Source organism: Cibotium barometz, chromosome 55 (assembly GCF_041138505.1).
Source record: "Cibotium barometz isolate CiBa-2024 chromosome 55, ASM4113850v1, whole genome shotgun sequence".
NCBI classification, from domain to species: Eukaryota; Viridiplantae; Streptophyta; class Polypodiopsida; order Cyatheales; family Cibotiaceae; genus Cibotium; species Cibotium barometz.
In genome coordinates, this window is record NC_141100.1 from 17,818,859 (window position 1) to 17,838,433 (window position 19,575).

Sequence of the window (19,575 nt, forward strand, 5' to 3'; positions counted from 1 at the left end):
CTCATGGATCTAGGATTTTTCTATGGATTTCTATCATTGGCCGAAATGCCTGGAAAACTATCAATCGTAGACATACTTGTGGAGAACCAAGATCTCTATGCTTGTGACTCATTCTTATCTTATGATATACTTCAGCTCGGATGTCACAATATTCCAAGAGCTGGGACATGCGGAAGGATTCCAAGAGCATGTTGGACTCACTCATGGAAGCGTTGGTGACCCTAGTGAGTGAATATCTCAACTCATGGACGGGTTGGTGACCCTGGTGAGTGAGTATCTGAACTCATGGAAGAGTTGGTGACTCTAGTGAGTGACTATATGAACTCATGGAAGAGTGGTGACTCTAGTGAGTGAGCATTGAGTATTTGAACTCATGGAAGAGTTGGTGACTCTAGTGAGTGAGTATCTGAACTCATGAAAGAGTTGGTGACTCTGGTGAGTGAGTATCTGAACTCATGGAAGAGTTGGTGACTCTAATGAGTGACAAGAGGGAATGTCAAATCCGAGCCATACGATACAAATTGGGACCATCATCGTCATTCAGCCTATGGAGCTAACCCACGATAGGAGGAGGGGGCCATCAAAGATCAGAACTAACGCCCGGTAGGAGGAGGGGGCATCAATGATAAGAGATAAGAGATAAGAGAATAAAGCTCAAGAGACTGTATTTGCATGTACAATGTAATGCTTGCAAGTTGTATTGATTCATTTGAAGTTTACAAGGTATAATGCTTGCAAGTTGTATTGATTCATTTGAAGTTTACAAGGTATAATGCTTTTATAGGCAGAATGCCATATCTTTCTCAACTCTCTATGCAACCCGCTTGCTTGGCAAAGGGTCTCATTTGCTTGATCCCAAAGGAGGGTGGCGATCGCTCAGAGATTCGACAATGGCTACTAATCACCCTCTTAGGGACAGCCTATAAGAGCCACACCAAGGTGATTAGTCTCTGCCTCCATCCTCACCTCCCCACTCTGATTCACTCCATTGAGACGGGGTTCATCCGAGGTTGGAGTATCGTGGATAACATCTTTCACTTTTTGGGAGGCGACTGTGATGGCCAGTGTCAAGCACATGCTAATACACTGTCATGTGCAAGACATGCACCGGCTGATCTCAGAGCTAGTCTTGAAGAGGCAACAAGATAAAGAACCAGATATGAGTAGATTAGGAGCATGAGTTGCTGTTTTTGGCAAGCGATTAGCTGGTGGAGGACATTGTGGGGACTGTCGGCCAACACATACAGGAAAACTTAAAAGACGCCTGTCGGTTGCAGTACTTGTCCAGGACCTGGCCAACCAGCAGTCGGCCAGTCCATCAGTGCATTCAAGGCCTATAAAAGGCATCTAGGCTCATCAATTGGAGGCATTCAGTCCAGCCAGGACTGGGTCTTAGACCTAGGGTTAGATTAGGTATTTTAGTACCTTTTTAGGCATGCCTAGGGCTTATACCTTTTTGTACATTATGAAAATACTAAATACTCAGCCATCTCTCTCTCTCTCTCTCTCTCTCTCTCTCTCTTCTCTAGCATCTACTTGCATTTTGCTGGCAAGCGATTAGCTGGTGGAGGACATTGTAGGGACTGTTGGCCAGCACATACAGGCAAAGACACGTGTTGGCTGCAGTACTTGTCCAGGACTTGACCGACCAGTAGTCAGCTAGTCCATCAGTGCATTCAAGGCCTATAAAAGGCAACTAGGCTCATCGATTGGAGGCATTCAGTCCAGCTAGGACTTGTCATGTGCACAGAGTGTATCTACCATGTGCAATGCACACACAAGACTAGCTTCGAGGCTTGGGGAAGCATAAAGCTAGGCAAGCTGATTGGCGAGCTGGGCTAGGGATAGACTGACGGGTGGGCACCCAAGTATGGACGGGTGGGCGCCCAAGTGTGGATGCCCGGTGACCAACCAAGAGCGTGTAAAAGGGTGGCCAAGGTTAGTTAGTTGTTCATAGAGTCTCGCGAGTCTTTGCGAGAGCTCTACGGTGAGGAGCCTGGATCTAGTGCAGACGTGCACTTGCTTCATGCAACCGAGGCCGGTAGCAATCTTGAGGCCAGCGAGGGTAGCTCCGTGGTGGTATGGGATGTCACGGGGTAGAGATTGGTCGGTGCGTCTTGCTAGTTAGCTCAGCTCGTGGCTCGGTGTGGGGACAGCCAAGACTTATGGGTTTTACCCACGGCTGTCATGGTTGGGTGGTGAGTCAGGCCTACACCCCCTTCACGTTGTTTGGCTTTGTTTTGCAGGTTTCGAGTTGTGTTTCAGGATTGCTCTACGAGGAGATCCTTGGGGATTTGACAGTGGTATCAGAGCTTTCGGGAAAAAAAAAAAAAACACAAAAGCAATACAAAAAACAAATGCTTTTCGGGGCTTTATAAAATACCCCTAGAGTGGGCTTCTAGCCACAAGCCTCCTCGAGTTCTCTAGCACCAGCTCTTAGCCATGATTTTCTCTCACTTTCAAATTTTTCCACTTCGCAATGTCGATCCAAGACTCGGAGATAGAACCTGTTTCCGACGGCTACTGAGGCTGTTGATGGTGATCTTTTCGAAGATTTTGTAACTAAATCTGATTTTTAGGAGTTTAAAGTTACTTTCAAAGCTTCTTTCACGGAGCGTCAGGCACAGGTCGCCGTGCAGATGCAGGCTTTGCAGAATTCCATCTCTTTATTGACCACTATCTTGTCTACTCTCTCGGGCATGGATACCTTGGCGTCTGCTTTAGGCCCCAACATTACTCCGGAACAGTTTAGGGGCGAGCAAAAGTAGCGTGCCAAGGAGATCTTTTTGAAGATTTTGTAACTAAATCTGATTTTTAGGAGTTTAAAGTTACTTTCAAGGCTTCTTTCAGGGAGCGTCAGGCACATGTCGCCGTGCAGATGCAGGCTTTGCAGAATTCCATCTCTTTATTGACCACTACCTTGTCTACTCTCTCGAGCATGGATACCTTGGCGTCTGCTTTAGGCCCCAACATTACTCCGGAACAGTTTAGGGGCGAGCAAAAGCAGCGTGCTAAGGAGATTGTGGACACGTGGCTACATAAGTGGCAGGTCATTTTCTAGTTTCATCTATATGGCGATGACAAAAAAATTCAGTTGGTAGCAGGTTTCCTCTCAAGCAAAGCTTTGCTCTGGTGAAAAGAACTCAAACCTAAACCAACAACCTGGGCACAGTTTGAAGAAGTCTTCAAAAAGGAATTCCTCAAGAAGGAGGATGACTACGACATAGTTGCTTAGTTTGCCAGTTTGACCATGACCTCGCAGAACCTCACTTATGAGGTCTACCTCCAAAAATTTAGAGACTTGTAGATGAAAGCTACGAAGATGGATCCTACTACTCTTTTGGGTTTCTTCGTAGCAGGATTACCTGACTCGTATCGTTTACAGGTCGAGAATAATAGGTGCAAAACTTGGACGAGACCATTCATTCTACATGTATTTATGATGATACGATGGTCTCTTCCAAAACTAAACCCATAACCGAGCAAGGGAACAAGCACAAAAGAAAGTTCTCCGCGTCGATGGCTAGCACGACAGAAGGAAAGTCTTCGGACTAACCTTTGAAGAATTCTACTTCGACTCCAATAAAGAAAAACCGTCTCCTCAAGGCTTTGAAGCTCAAGGAGGAGTGACGTTTCATCTGCGGAGAGAAAGGACACATGCATAACGAGTGCCCGAAGAAGAAGGGTGCTAAGACCAACGCAGGACCCAAGATGAAGGCAGCAAACCAGTTGTCTTTGATAGGTACTTCAGTCACTGTACTTTCTCGCCCTAGTTCATGTTTTGATTGTCTGTTCAACTCTAAAGTTTTTGGCTTGCACGATCTTCTCCGAGTTTATGGAGAAGTGAATGGCTATAGAATCCACATTCTTCTGGATCTCGAAAGCTCACACAACTTTGTTAATTATAAACGTGTGCAGAAATTGGGTCTAGAAATGACACCTAGCGATCATACCTATGAGGTACGCCTACTTGCGGGTTGGCAAGTGTGGGATCGAAAGGTGGAGAAGCTACTGATCCGGATTCAGGACTACAAAGATATTTTGGAGTGCTATGTTATGCACCTAGAGCATGTAGACTTGCTGTTAGGGATTGAGTGGTTTAAGACCCTTAAGGTCTAGATAGATTGGTCTAGTCATACTTTTTCTTTTGATCATAGGAACACCCAGTATTGTATCCTAGGTGATTGTATACATCTCTCGCAGGGACCTCTTGTAAATACCGTTGATTTTGGAAATATAATGGATTCTTCTTTGTATATTGCTTTCCATTGTGTCTTGATTCCACTTTCTTCATTTCTCATACCTACTATGGATGTTAATGAATTAAGTGTGTTTGAAAGTAAAGAAGTAAAGAAGTTACTTGACTCGTTTCAAGATGTATTTCCTAAGGAGTTGCCATCGGGTTTACCACCCGAAACGGCAGTGGATCATCGTATTGATCTAGTCCTTGGTGCTCAACCTGTTAGCATTTTGCCTTACAAGATGAGCCAGGTTGAGAAAGATGAGTTGACCAAACAACTCGCAGATTATTTGAGGTTGGGCTAAATCCGTCCAAGTAAATCACCTTGGGTGCACCTGTGTTACTTAGGAGAAAGAAGGACAACACCTGGCTAATGTGTGTAGATTACAAGAGACTGAACAAAGTGACAATCAAGAACCGTTATCCTCTTCCTAGATCAGATGACCTGATTAACCGTTTAGTCGGAGCGAAGTATTTCACAAAGATAGATTTACGTACTGGCTATCACCAGATACGTATTCATGAAAGACACGTTGAAAGAACCGCCTTTCGGACTAGGTATGGCCATTACAAGTTTCTCGTATTACCTTTTGGGTTAACCAATGCTCCAACCACTTTCCAGTAAATAATGAATGATCTTTTTCGTGAACATTTGGGGAAGTTCGTGGTGGTGTTCTTGGACGATATTTTAGTATTTCTAGTCGTACTCTTGAGGATCATGTTAGACACCTCACGATTGTCTTGACTATTTTAAGACAGAGTCGACTGTATGCTAAATTAAGTAAATGTGAGTTTTTTATGACGGAAATTATTTACTTGGGACACAAGATCACAAGAGACGGGTTGAGCATTGACTATGACCGAGTCCATAAGGTTTTGGCTTGGCCAATACCATAGACGGTGAGACAACTTCGTTCTTTTCTCGGTTTTGTTTTTTTTCTTTGGAAATCTGTGCGGGAGTACTCTCAGCTCACACTTCCGATGACCGACTTGTTGAAAGGTCGTGGACGTAAGTCGAATCAGCCTATCCCTTGGAATAACGATTTGGATATGGTCTTCAGACTTTGAAAGATAAAGTCAAGGAAGCTCCTACCTTAGCACTACTCGATCCTAGTCGGCCTTATGTTCTTGAGACTGACGCGAGTGACTATGGGATCGGGGCTGCTCTATTCCAAGATGGTAGACTTGTTGCTTTCGAGAGTCGAAAGCTGGACGACACTCAATCTCGTTGGCCAACCCTTGAGAAGGAGCTTTATGCTGTTATTTACGCTCTCAAGGTTTGGAGGCATTATTTATATGGCTCCAAGTTTGTGGTATTGACTGATCATCAGTCAATATGATCAGTCAATCAAGTATGTGTGTGATGCGGATGATTTGAGAGGACGAAAAGCTAGACGGGCAGAGTTAATGTAAGATTTGGATTTTGAAATACGCTATCAAAAGGGGTCCATGAATAGTGTAGCAGATGCGCTTAGTCGGATCAGAGAGGTGAATACTTTGTCGTTCATCGAGATTTCCACTGACTTATTTCAGTCCATTGAGAGGGCTTTGTAGGATTGATAGTTATTTTGGTCCATATTGGCAGAGAATCCAAGACGGGAGCTCATTGATTGACCAAGACTCCGTGACTGAGCAGTCTACCATTCAAGCTGTGGGAGGCCAGTGGATGATTCGGAATGGTTTACTGTTCCGTAATGACAAAATTTGTGTACCACAGGTCTCGGACATTAGGTCCAAGATTCTTAAGGAGTGTCACGACGTTCCTTTTGCTGGACATCCCGGGGTACGCATGACATTAGCTTTAGTGAGACACTTTCTATTGGCCAAAGATGAAAGGGTATGTAGAAGATTATGTCCTCAAGTGTCAGATTTGTCGAGCAAATAAAGCTGAACGTTTTAGACAGGCTGAGATGTTGCATCCTTTGCAAATCCCAGGTAATAAGTGGGAAAGTATTTCCATGGATTTTATTACCGGATTGCCAAGAATACGTCAAGGCCATGATTCTATTTGGGTTGTGGTGCACTGCTTGACAAAGATGGCTAGATTTTTACCTACACGGAAGACTGTTACAACTACGCAATTAGCAAGGCAGTTTATCGAGCAATTGTTTAGACCGTACGGTTTACCGCAGGACATAGTCAATGATAGGAACTAAGTTTACAAGTAACTTTTGGAGGCTTGTTTTTGAGAAGTTGGAAACAACTTTGAATTTGAGTTTCTCAGATCATCCTCAATCTGATGGCCAGACTGAAAGGGTGAATTAGACTTTGGAGGACATGCTTCGTACATATGTCTCCAAAAGACAAGGTTCATGGGAGGATTATCTTTCTATGTTAGAATTTGCATATAATAGTACTAAGCATACGAGTACAGGTTTTAGTCCTCTTGTGCCTATGTACGGATTTCAACTTAGATCACTTGTTACTGTGGGATTTTCAAGACTTCAGCATGATGCAACGCGTACTTTTTTGCAAGATATGCAAGAAATGTTGCAAGTTGTGAAGGAATCTATTAGAAGTGCTCAAGACACAGAGAGATTTTATTCCAATAGACATCGTTCACCTAGAGGGTTCGTTGAAGGAACGATGGTGTATTTGTGAGTTCTGAAAGATTCTGAGACTTTACGGAAAGGTCAATCTTTGAAATTATTCCCTAGATATTGCGGACCATTTCGAGTTACACGCTAGGTTGGTTCAGCTGCATACGAATTGGACTTGCCTTCTCATGTGAAAGTTCATCCCGTATTTCATGTCAGTAGACTTAAGGAAGTACTGGGTGGAGCAGACCAGTTAGTTACTCCTCAAGAAATCATAGATGTCGAGGATATGACATTTGTGCCACACGAGCCGGAAAAGATTCTTGGATTTCGTGAAAGACGATTGTGGCATACACTACTCATGGAATACAAGATCAAGTGGAAGGATTGTGTTGAGGAGGACGCTACATGGGAGACATTGACTACCCTTCAGAGGGACTACCCTGGGTTTTTATTGAGCTCAGGAGTGAGCTCTTAGAGGAAGGGGAGTATGTCATGTGCACAGAGTGTATCTACTATGTGCAACATGCACACAAGACTAGCTTCGAGGCTTGGGGAAGCTTAAAGCTAGGCAGGCCGATTGGCGAGCTTGGCTAGGGATAGACTGACGGGCGGGCACCCAAGTATGGACGGGCGGGTGTCCGAGTGTGGACGTCCAGTGACCGGCTAAGAGCCTATAAAAGGGTGGCCAAGGTTAGTCAGTTGTTCATAGAGTCTCGCAAGTCTTTGCGAGAGCTCTATGATTAGGAGCCTGGATCTAGTGCAGACGTGCACCTACTTCATGCAACCGAGGCCGGCAGCAGTCTTGAGGCTGGCGAGGGTAGCTCCGTGGCGGTATGAGACGTCACGGGATAGAGATTGGTTGGTGCATCTTGCTAGTTAGCTCAGCTCGTGGCTCAGTGGGGACAGCCAAGACTTGTGGGTTTTGCCCACGGTTGTCATGGTTAGGTGGTGAGTTAGGCTTGCACCCCCTTCACGTTGTTTGGCTTTGTTTTGCAGGTTTTGAGTCGTGTTTCAGGATTGCTCTACGAGGAGATCCTTGGGGATTTGACAAGACTGGGTCTTAGACCTAGGATTAGATTAGGTACCTTTTTAGGCATGCCTAGGGCTGCCAAGACTTGCACCTTTTTGTACATTATGAATATACTGAATACTCAGCTATCTCTCGCTCTCTCTCTCTTCTTTGGCATCTACTTGCGTTTTTCATTAGCATGTTTCCAGATGGTGTTTACGGCTGAAAGAAGACTCCCAGAGCTTCCGCGAGTAACATAGACCTTGTGATTAAGTATAAACAAAAAGGAAACCACCCATAGACTTGGGCATTTAGCTCACTGCCCAACCATAGAGCCATTCAGGCTCATCCTCGAGCGCAGGGGGGATAGTAGCATCCGAGACATGGCTCCATGTGTGTAGTCCCTAGTGTCCCATACAACCAGTACACACCTATCGGATGTTAGCACGGAGTAGGCCTCGAGTCCAAGATTATATTTGGCTCCTAGCTTGTAGGAGGCCTATATAAGTGACTTTATGAATTAGTTTAGCACATGTCTCAAAAAAGCTAATCCACCTCTGTATGAAGAAACGAGGTGTTGGCTGAAACATTTAAGCCAGAAACATTTTTCAGTTGAAACATTTCTGACCCTATCGAAACGTGTTTCAGTGCTACTATGCCATCTTAGGATTGAGTTTGGCAGAGCCAAGGGCACCCCACAAGAAGAGTATGCATCACTAGGGAGGTGGAGGATGAGAAGCACGTCCTTTTCAGATGCCCACTCTACTATGAGATTCAAGGGGGATTTCTTTTCTTTTTTGGGATGGATTTGGCTCCCTCTGTTGGGTCATGCAGCATGACGATTGGAGATGTTTGGGCATGTATTTACTGGAGCTTCGTTCTCAAAGCGAGGTCATGTTCACTCTGAGAGCCAGAGCCAAGGAGATACTTCCCAGACCTCCATACATATTTCCACCCAAAGAACAACCCATTCATCACATAACCTTCATTTATATATAAAAGCTATACTTATGGGATTATTAATTTATAAGTCACTTTATAAGTCTTAGCCCTTATAATGAGCTTGCTTTTACTAATCTTTTGGGTCCCCTAACCCACAGGTCAGCCAACTTAACAATCTAACCCCTAGCCTGAGGTACATTACAGTGAAACATTGGGTACTGCACTTTCCAGCAGTAGGTGGTAAATTGGTGTAACGATTTGATGAATCAAGGTGGTGCCTATAGTCTTACTGTGCGGTATCTTCAGTTTTTACTAATCTAGCATTGGGTGACGGAGTTGAACATTTGCTTGTGCATGTGGCCAATGGTTCCTTGGCTCCAGCTTCATCAATGACCCTTCCATACTCATGTGTCCTGGTACAGCTATACCACACTACATGTTACTACATTCCTGTGTGCAGTTAAGAACTTTCTTTCATTGTTGACACTTACACACACACACACACATGCCCAAAAAGGGTGTCAGAGCTCAAACTCAAGCCTACTGGGCAGCATAGCTCCAGCAAGGGTCTGCTGACACCTTTTCTCAGCAACTCAATGTCCATTATGTATGGTAACTCCATCGTGTCCTTGTTTTCAGTCTGTTTAAGTAACTGCTTTTGGTGGTTTTGTGCTGGCAGTCTAGAAGGGTGGGTGTAAGCCTTGTTAAGCACGTCTCGAGAAAAACAAGGTTTCACCCTTGCTCAAATTCAGGTGAATTTTTCCATCTAATGTCTGTTAGTTGCTTCATTTCATATACAAGATCAAGCCTTCTGTCAGGCTAGTAGCTCTTCTACATTGAACTTAATGGCCTTGGCTGATGTTCCAGACAAACAAGGGATGGACTGGTACCCCCTGACCGAGAGCAGTATTCCTTATCTTGTTGGGCAAGATGCGCTTATGTTTAAGTCATGCAGGGGAAGAAGATCATCATGCCATGCTTTACTAGACGGTTCAGGTTATACTGATGCTGCTTTTGACCTGCAATCTCAAGAGAGACATGTCTCATCTGAATCAGAAAGCCCATCAGAAAGTGCCATGAAAGAAATTCATACAGTAGATGAACTTCATGCCGATGTGAAATCAAATAACAGTGGGAGAAATCAGGGTAGAAGTGGCATTGTATCTTTTTATTCTGGTGGGCAGCATGGGTCGGGCCAACCAAAAGTTAGTCAAGAGATTCAAGCCAATAGCAACGCATGGGTCTCTCTACTGTGGATTCTTGGTCCGGCTGCATTGGTATGTTCTGTGGTACTACCTCCCTTCCTCTTAAGAAAGCTTTTTGAGGCGGTACTTGAAGACTCTTTGGTAACAGGTATGGAATGGTCTCAAATAAATGGTATAGCATTTGCTTGGGATCTTTTAGGTTATGTTTTTATGGTGTTATCAGAAGACGGACAGGTTTCTGACATTTAAATCCCTTTGGTGACACAGATTTTATCATTCTGTTCTTCACGGAGACCCTTTTCTATGTTGGTGTATCGGTCTTTCTTTTGGTTGCACACAAAGTTCAACAGTCAACAGGAGTGGTTGCATGGAATTCTGGTAGCCGAGTGAGCTTGGGTTACAAGCTTTCTTCGTATGCCACCATGGTTCTTGCAGTCTTGCTGCCGATTGGAGCATTTGCAATTGTGTGGCCGTGGACTGGGCCAGCAGCTGCAGCAGCACTTTTCCCATATATTGCTGGACTTGCTGTCCAGTACGGCTTTGAGCAAGTTGTTCAAGAGAGGAAGTCATCTGTGTGGCCATTAATCCCTATAGTTTTTCAGGTATCCAACTCTTTTCTTATGGTTTATCTAGACGAATGTCTTCTATGAAAATTTATGATACAAATGTGCTGTAACACAACTCACCTGTAGTTCCTTACAAAGATACTTTGGATGCTTGCTAAACAAAGCTTTGGCTTTTCCCGTTGTGCTTTCTACTGCAATCAGCTCTCAACAGCTGATGGTAACTTCAATATAGATCACTTACTGGTTGGTCAGTTGCCAGGTCGTGCATCTTGTTAATGTGAGCAGACCAATTGGTTAGGGGCATTTTAACCAAATCATGCTTGCTTTCTGTCTTCATCTTTGCCTTCTTTGTCCTACCCAATCCTGTGGCTCTGCCATACACTGGAAATGCAATCCCTAGTCACCCAAATGACGTGGACTAGCTTGAATAGATAGTGGAGGTGAGGTGTAACCTTACCCATGGAGTCTGTTTCCTAGAACACCACCTTCACTTATCTACGTAGTGAGATTTATGATACATATCATGTCTACTGTCGATTCAGGCAGAGGTTCATGAAACCTTAACAGAAAGCTATCATGGGGCTTGTTTCATAGAACACCTTCCTCAATCACCTTATGCACCTTGTGTTCTGAAAGTGTACCATGATATGCCATAACCAACATATGCAAGATGAGCCACCCTTCCTTTGTGCCAATGCTTGTATTGTACATGGCAACTGTGCTTGTTGGGTGAACATTTCATGTACCTGTGAAGCTCTCAGAACTTGTACCTGTCTCAGTTTCCTTTGAACGGTACCTTTGTTTTACATCTCCATTAATCCCTCTGCTCTGTAAACCCTCAGCTGAATCTGAGTTCAAGACAATGCCGTCAGCATATAGCAATATGGGCACTGCTGTCTGAGCCAATGGTGAACCTCTACCTCCAAAACTATCCACAAATACTGCGATCTCATCAATGTATAGGCCAAAGAGTGTAGGTGAGAGTGGACAGCCCTGCTTAACCCCAGTAGTGCTACATATATCTCCCGAGGTCCCACCGGGTGCACGTACTCGGCTGAGTACTGCCTCATATAGTGTCATCACACCCCATTATCATCTCATGTGAGAACTGGAGCTCCTGCAAGTGTCCTATCAAGCGGGATCAAGGGATAGAGTCAAAGGCTTTGCGGAAATCCACAAAGTAGCAATACACATGTCTCTTTGATGTGGTTAGATGGATGTGATAGAAGTGATGTCACTCACGAAAGTACAATGCTTTTGTGGCTTGCAGCCTTATCTTTTGAGCTAGAAGGCTTTTCAGATCTGCTAGGCGTGGGAAGGTGGCTCTGTGCCTCTCTAAGATCTCCTCAAGCTGGGGCTGATGTCTGTGTGGCTGGCGAGGTCCAAGGAGTCTTGGACATTGGGCTCGTTGTAGTGCCGTGGCCCAATCTAGAGTGACTCGAAAGTGGGGTCTGGCAGGAGGTCAGGCACTCGAGAATGTGTGCCTCGATGAGGCTGTGGGTATGTCATCCATGGCTCTGGTGCGGCATCCTCTCGTGGTCGGAAAGAGAGAGAGAGAGAGAGAGCTGTATTAACGTCTACTAGAGGCCGAACTCGACCTATGAGACAAATCAATGTACAATTGTCAATGTCCTGTGGCTGTCCATAAAAAAAAGGACAAAATAAACATGAAATAAACTATGAAAGTACTGAGCTAGTGGGGGGGGTGTGATGGATGGTGCACTACTGCTAAAGGCTCAGTATGCAACCTATATGCGTAGGGTATACAAGAATGCAATGCAGATCTGCCAGTACCATAATGGGGGTGTAATATGCGATACATAGGCGATGGCGAGGCAAAAATCCCTTGGAGCATGATCTCCGGGTGTGAGTGTAAGTGAGCTAGCCGCTCCTAGATATGGTGCTGATGTCGAGTCCATATCTCTGTAATCTCCCTCCGATGTAGTCTGGGAGTCTGATAGCTTGGTGCTCTCGGTCTCCGTCTGGCTCGGAGGTCCGCAGCGCGCTGAAATGTAACCCCCTCTTGTGTCAGGGTAGGCACTGGGATAGATCTCTGGAAGAAATCAGTGAGCTAGAGTTGTCGCCCACCTCTCCCTGTGGTATGAGTCCGTAGCAGTGCCTCTCTGTGGCGCTGTGTCTCTAGCAAGAACTGGCCAAATCTGCGTTGGTCTACGGATTCCATGATCTGGCGGAGTGAGGGATGTCCACTGAAGATGGTGGTGTATCTCTCTCTCTAATGTCACTGTATGCTCATCTGCATATATAATGCTCCTCACTCTCAACCTCCTCGTGGCACAGTCTGCATATCCTCTCTGCTCTGGGGATCCGTGCTGCCCTACCTGCCTCAATCTCAAGCTGGTGTGATGACACTCTGAACTGGCCAATTGCCACTCGAGCACTGAGGCATGTACACATCCATATATTCGGGTCGCTGAATAAATCCATCCTCTGAGATGCTCATAAAAACAATCTCTGTAGTATAGCTACTTCGTAGGTAGGGGCTGGTGGGTTGTGATCCATGTCCGCCTCATATAGCGCTGCAATAAGTCCTATCGCATAACTCTGTTCCTCTCACTGTGTGAGAGCTGCATGTGGAGCATTAAGATCATACTGAAGAGGTGGTAAGTGTCAAATCCCCGCACGATCACCTTGTAGAATGCTCCTGGTACAAGACTCGAAACCTGCAAACAAACCAAACAAATGTGAAGGGGGTGCAGGCTTGACTCACCTCCCAACCTTGACAGCCGTGGGCAAGCCCACAAGTCTTGGCTGTCCCCACCGAGCCACGAGCTGAGCTAACTAGATGGACGTACCGACCAATCTCTACCTCGTGACGTCCCATACCGCCACGAAGTACCCTCATGGGCCTCGAGATTGCTGCCGACCTCGGCTGTGTAAAGCAGGTGCACGTCTGCACTAGATCGAGGCTCCTGACCATAGAGCTCTCACAAGGACACGCGAGACTCCATGTACTAATGACTAACCTTGGCCACCCTTTTATAGACTCTTGGCTGGTCATCGAGCGTCCACACTTGGGTGCCCGCCCGTCCATACTAGGGTGTCCGCCTGTTAGTCTATCCCTAACTCAGCTCGCCAATCAGCCTGCCTAGCTAAGCTTCCCCAAACCTCGAAGCTAGTCTTGTGTGCGTGTAGCACACGGTAGATACACACTGTGCACATGACATACTTCCCTTTCTCTAAGAGCTCACTCCTGAGCTCACTAAAAAGCCAGGGTAATCTCTCTGAAGAGTAGTCAATGTCTCCCATGTAGCGTCCTCCTCAACACGATCCTTCCACTTGATTTTGTATTTCGTGATAAACGTATTACGTAATCTTCTTTCACGAAATCCAAGAATCTTTTCAGGTTCGTGTGGAACAAATGTTATGTCCTCAACATCTATGATTTCTTGAGGAGTAACTAACTAGTCTATTCCACTTAGTACTTTCTTAAGTCTACTGACATGAAATACAGGATGAACTTTCACGTGAGAAGGCAAATCCAATTCATATGCGACTGAACCAATCCGTCGTGTAATATGAAATGGTCCACAATATCCAGGGGATAATTTCGGAGATCGACCTGTCCGTAAAGTCTCGGAATCTTTTGGAACTCGCAAATACACCATCGTTCCTTCAGAGACGAAGTCTATTAGAATAAAATCTGTCTCGGTCTTGAGTACTTCTAATAGATTCCTTCGCAACTTGTAACATTTCTTGCATATCTTGCAAAAAATTACGTGCTGCATCATGCGAGAATCCCACTGTAACAGGTGATCTAGGTTGAAAACCATACATAAGCATGAAAAGACTAAAACATGTACTCGTATGCTTAGTACTGTTATATGCAAATTCTAACATAGGAAGATAATCCTCCCATGAACTGTCTTTTGGATACATATGCTCGAAGCATATCCTCCAAAATTTGATTCACTCTTTCAGTCTAGCCATCAGATTGAGGATGATATGAGGAACTCAAATTCAAAGTTGTTTTTAACTTCTCAAAAATAAGTCTCCAAAAATCACTAGTAAACTTAGAGTCCCTATCACTGACTATGTCCTGCGGTAACCCGTACAGTCTAAACAATTGCTCGATAAACTGCCGTGCTAATTGCGTAGTTGTAATGGTCTTTCGGGTCGGTAAAAATCTAGCCATTTTTGTCAAGCGATCTACCACAACCCAAATAGAATGCTGGCCTTGATGTGTTCTTGGCAATCCGGTAATAAAATCCATGGAAATACTTTTCCATTTATTACCTGGGATTTGCAAAGGATGCAACAACCTAGCCTGTCTAAAGCGTTCAGCTTTATTTGCTTGACAAACTTGACACTTGAGAACATAATCTTCTACATACCCTTTCATCTTTGGCAAATAAAAAGTGTGTTTCATTAACGATAATGTCCTGTGTACCCCAGGATGTCTAGTAGAAGGAACGTCATGACACTTGTTACGAATATTGGACCTAATGTCCGGGGTCTGTGGTACACAAATTTTGTCATTACGGAATAGTAAACGATTCCGAATCATCCACTGACCTCCTGTAGCCCGAATGGTAGGCTGTTCAGTCATTGAGTCTTGGTCAATCAATGAGCTCCTGTCCTGGATCTTTTGCCAAAATGGACCAAAATAACTATCAATCTTGCAAAACCCTCTCAATGACTGAAATAAGTCAGTAGAAATCTCGGTGAACTACAAAGTATTCACCTCTCTAATTTGACTAAGCGCATCTGCGACACTATTCATGGACCCTTTTCTATAACGAATCTCAAAATCAAAATCTTGCATTAATTCAGCCCATCGAGCTTTCCTTCCTCTCAAATCATTGGCATCACACACATACTTGGTTGACTGATGAACAATCAATACCACAAACTTGGAGCCATATAAATAATGTCTCCAAACCTTGAGAGCGTGAATCACAGCATAAAGCTCCTTCTCAAGGCTTGGCCAACGAAATTGAGTGTCGTCCAGCTTTTTACTTTAAAAAGCAACAAGTCTACCATCTTGAAATAGAGCAGCCCTGATTGCAGTCACTGGCATCAGTTTCAAGAACATAAGGCCTACTAGGATCGGGTAATGCTAAGATAGGTGCTTCTTTGACTTTATCTTTCAAAAGTCTGAAGGCCATATCTAGATCGTTATTCCAAGTGATAGGCTGATTCGACTTACGTCCACGACCTTTCAACAAGTCGATCATCGGCAGTGTGAGCTGAGAGTACTCCCGCACAGATTTCCGAAGAAAAACAACAAAACCGAGAAAAGAACGAAGTTGTTTCACTGTCTGCGGTATAGGCCAGGCCAGGACCTTCTGAACTCGGTCATAGTCAATGCTCAATCCATCTCTAGTGATCTTGTGTCCCAAGTAAATGATGTTTGTCATGAAAAACTCACATTTACTTAATTTAGCATACAGTCGATTCTGTCTTAAAATAGTTAAATCCTCGCAGGTTCACCTCGTAGAACGCTCCTGGTACAAGACTCGAAACCTGCAAACAAACCAAACAAACGTGAAGGGGGTGTAGGCCTGACTCACCTCCCAACCTTGACAGCTGTGGGCAAGCCCACAAGTCTTGGCTGTCCCCACCGAGCCACGAGCTGAGCTAACTAGATGGACGTACCGACCAATCTCTACCTCGTGACGTCCCATACCGCCATGAAGCTACCCTCGCGGGCCTCGAGACTGTTACCGGCCTCGGCTGCGTAAAGCAGGTGCACGTCTGCACTAGATCCAGGCTCCTGACCATAGAGCTCTCACAAGGACACATGAGACTCTATGTACTAATGACTAACCTTGGCCACCCTTTTATAGGCTCTTGGCTGGTCATCGGGCGTCCACACTTGGGCGCCCGCCCGTCCATACTAGGGTGCCCTCCCGTTAGTCTATCCCTAACTCAGCTCGCCAATCAGCTTGCCTAGCTCCAAGCTTCCCCAAACCTCGAAGCTAGTCTTGTGTGTGTGACACGGTAGATACACACTGTGCACATGACAGTAAGTGATCTATGTCCCACCCACATTGGGTCAATAGCTGTATCATCTATGCGTACCATGATCTTGTGTCACCAGCCTCAGCTAACTGTGTGGATGCCTCAAAAGCTCTACGTGACAATCTGTCCGGAGCCATGGCTCGCACTCGATGAATGAAGCAGACCACCTGGAAGAGATCCTCTACTAGCATGGGTGGTGCAGCAAACTCTGCTCTGACAATATCATGTGGTACAGATGGTTTGCTGCGAATCATGCGTGAGAGAGAGAGAGCGCGTTATATTAGCGTCTTCAAAAGACCCAAAGGGTCTATGAGACCAAAATGATGTGTACAGTGTCTGTGAAATCTTGTCATGGATGAAATAGGAAAAAGCATCAGTAAACTAAAACTGAAAACTGAAAGCTAAGATCTCAGACTGAGATTATATAAGATGAAAAATCTAGATCCTACTATGCCATGTATAGGGTACAATAAGTGATGGGATATGGGAGACTGAATAAAAACATTCTATCACCCTGTATGCCGGGCAAGGGCCCATCGAGGATGTCCATCATGGGTAAGAAGGCTACAGATGTTGATAGTCCTCTGTGAGGATGAGGCTGCTCGATGGCGGGCCAGGATCTCCTGAATCCGGGGCTGATGAGCTGGGGGTGGTTGATCCTACGGGATGAGGGCGTCTAGCTCTTTGGAGTGTGCGTGCCCGATGTGATGTGACTCGCATGGGTTTGAGAGAGAGAGAGAGAGAGAGAGAGAGAGAGAGTCAATAAAATCTCAGTTTCAATCTGCTTCTTGTGGTCTAATATTTGGAAATTTGTACCGTATCACTCATCATCCTTTTGCGGCCACTTTCACAGGTTTATAGGCTGCATCAACTGAATCGAGCAACACAGCTAGTTGCAGGACTTCTATATTCTTTGCGAGGAGCAGAAGCCACAGCTGAGACTCTGGCAGTAAACGGGTCACTGCGGACGCTTGTCGTGGTACTCCAACTCCTAGGCATGCTGTGTCTCTGGTCTTTGACAGCCTTTCTTACAAACGTTTTCTCTTCCGAATCTCAAGATTGGCAATCAAGAGTTTTGTTGTGATTCATCCAGTGAACACTTAGAAGGTAGTGTCGGTTAACTGTTCTGATTTTCTTTTTTTATATGCCGTCTGTTGTGCTCTTAGATTCTATACAGAGCTTTCTTTAGAAGTTTACAATACTTTCACAATTTTCATTTTTTTTTTGTGGATTTGGAAGTTTACATTACTTTCACCATTCTAGAGGCAAAGGTAGTACAACTTTTATCATGGAGATAAAGCTTGAAGGGTCTTGTGCATAGGTTTGGTAAATTTATCATATAGTGGTTTATAACTTGGCTTTTAACCATGAATTGCTCTATAATAATTACTTTACATGTGCTCAAAGCAGTAAAGTACCCCATATACGTACAGACGCGTGTGTGTGTGTGGGGCTCGCGCGCGCGCACACACACACACACACACACACACACACACACACACATATATGTATATACATATACATATACATGTGTACATATATATATATATATACATATGTATATATACATATTTATATATGTATATACATGTATATACATGTATACATGTATATACATATATACATGTATATATGTATATATATATACATATGTATATATATATATGTATATATATATATATATGTACACATGTATATGTATATGTATATACATATGTGTGTGTGTGTGTGTTTGATGTATATGTAGGTATGTATATATATCTACACACACACACACACATTGTTTGTGTGTGTATGCGTGCACACATATATAAATATATGCTCCTTCAAGAAAAGTCCTTCTTCCTATTTGCTTATTGAGCTACTATTATGCCTTCTTATATTGCCACCCCTCATTTGTTGCTCTCAACTAACTAGACACCACCCATAAGAGTTGCGTCCAAGCGTATTAGGCATTTGGGCGCTTGAGCTAGCCCATCCCAAGCAATGCTAAGCTTGAGCAGACACTCCAGCTCTCATTGGTTGCTCTCAACCAACTAGACACCACCCATAAGAGTTGTTGCGCCGAAGCTTAGGCATTTGGGCACTTGAATTAGCCCATTCCAAGCAATGCCAAGCTTGAGCAGATGCCTGAACAAAAGCAATGGCAGTTACATATCATTTTTTATACTATTTTCAGTTACATATCAATTTTAAGACTATTTTAGTGAATTTTGTAAGGTAATTTCTCTATTTTTATTTTGGTGGTTCGATGTTAGGGCACGCAAGGGAGTGTTCTTTGGGCATCAGAGAGCAAGAGATGAGGCGAGTCTCTTTTGTATGAGCACTCACTCAGAAAGTGCCAAATTGATTACATATCAACAAGAAGAGATTGTCCAACACTCAAATAACACCTATATGAGTTTAAAGATTGCCTTACAATGAGAAAGGTTTGACTAAGATAAAAATGGCAAATTCAATGAGGCAGCTGACTAATAACTCAAAAGAGACACAAGCTGTGGCTTTTACATTTTGTGGTTTTCATTACTTGCACTTTCAACCATGTTTAGCCATTATCTTGAGTTTGCCACATGTTGACCTAACAACTTTGAAGCATTGTAGATGTTTGAAAAGACTGAAATCTATGGATAACTGAAGAGCTCACACATAAAGGGAGACAAGTTAAAGATGATAAGAGCAATAGGAAAGGTGGTTCTCATTGAAGACATCCAACAAAATCTTACTCTTTAGTAATTGATGTATGGATGAGTAAGAATCTATCAAGGTTGAATTGGAAGCCTTCCACTTTTGTAAAACATAAATGCTTGTAACAAGATGGCATGTGGTCTAGGTTTGGTAATTAGTCCCTTAGGTCATATCTGGCCTTTTTGATTCAAACACTATTCAAATTTCTCTCTCTCTCTCTCTCTCTCTCTATATATATATATATATATGTGTGTGTGTGTGTGTGTGTGTGTGGACATGCTGTCATCATCATATAGCATTACATATATATCTTGTCAGGCTAGTTCTGTATAATTTATTTTCCTTCCTTTTCCATGGTGTGCATTCTTTTGATATCATAGGCCATTTGGGTCAGTCCTTGATCAGG

General features: G+C 44.1%; 1 protein-coding gene across 2 annotated transcripts in view; it reads left to right on the forward strand.

Moving 5' to 3' along the window:
• LOC147607443 (uncharacterized) overlaps positions 1-19,187 on the forward strand; it is a 31,319-nt gene extending 12,132 nt beyond the window's left edge. The window contains exons 2-6 of one of the 2 annotated variants that reach the window (XM_086790572.1): positions 9,411-9,483; positions 9,599-10,084; positions 10,204-10,538; positions 17,338-17,591; positions 19,086-19,187. In XM_086790572.1, the coding sequence (XP_086646698.1) occupies positions 9,411-9,483; positions 9,599-10,084; positions 10,204-10,538; positions 17,338-17,568 (1,125 nt within the window). In that variant the 3' untranslated portion in view covers positions 17,569-17,591; positions 19,086-19,187. Of the gene's footprint in view, positions 1-9,410; positions 9,484-9,598; positions 10,085-10,203; positions 10,539-17,337; positions 17,592-18,742; positions 19,038-19,085 lie in introns of those variants that run through there. The other variant, XM_086790571.1, reaches the window with a different exon arrangement.
• The last annotated feature ends 388 nt before the right edge of the window (positions 19,188-19,575 follow it).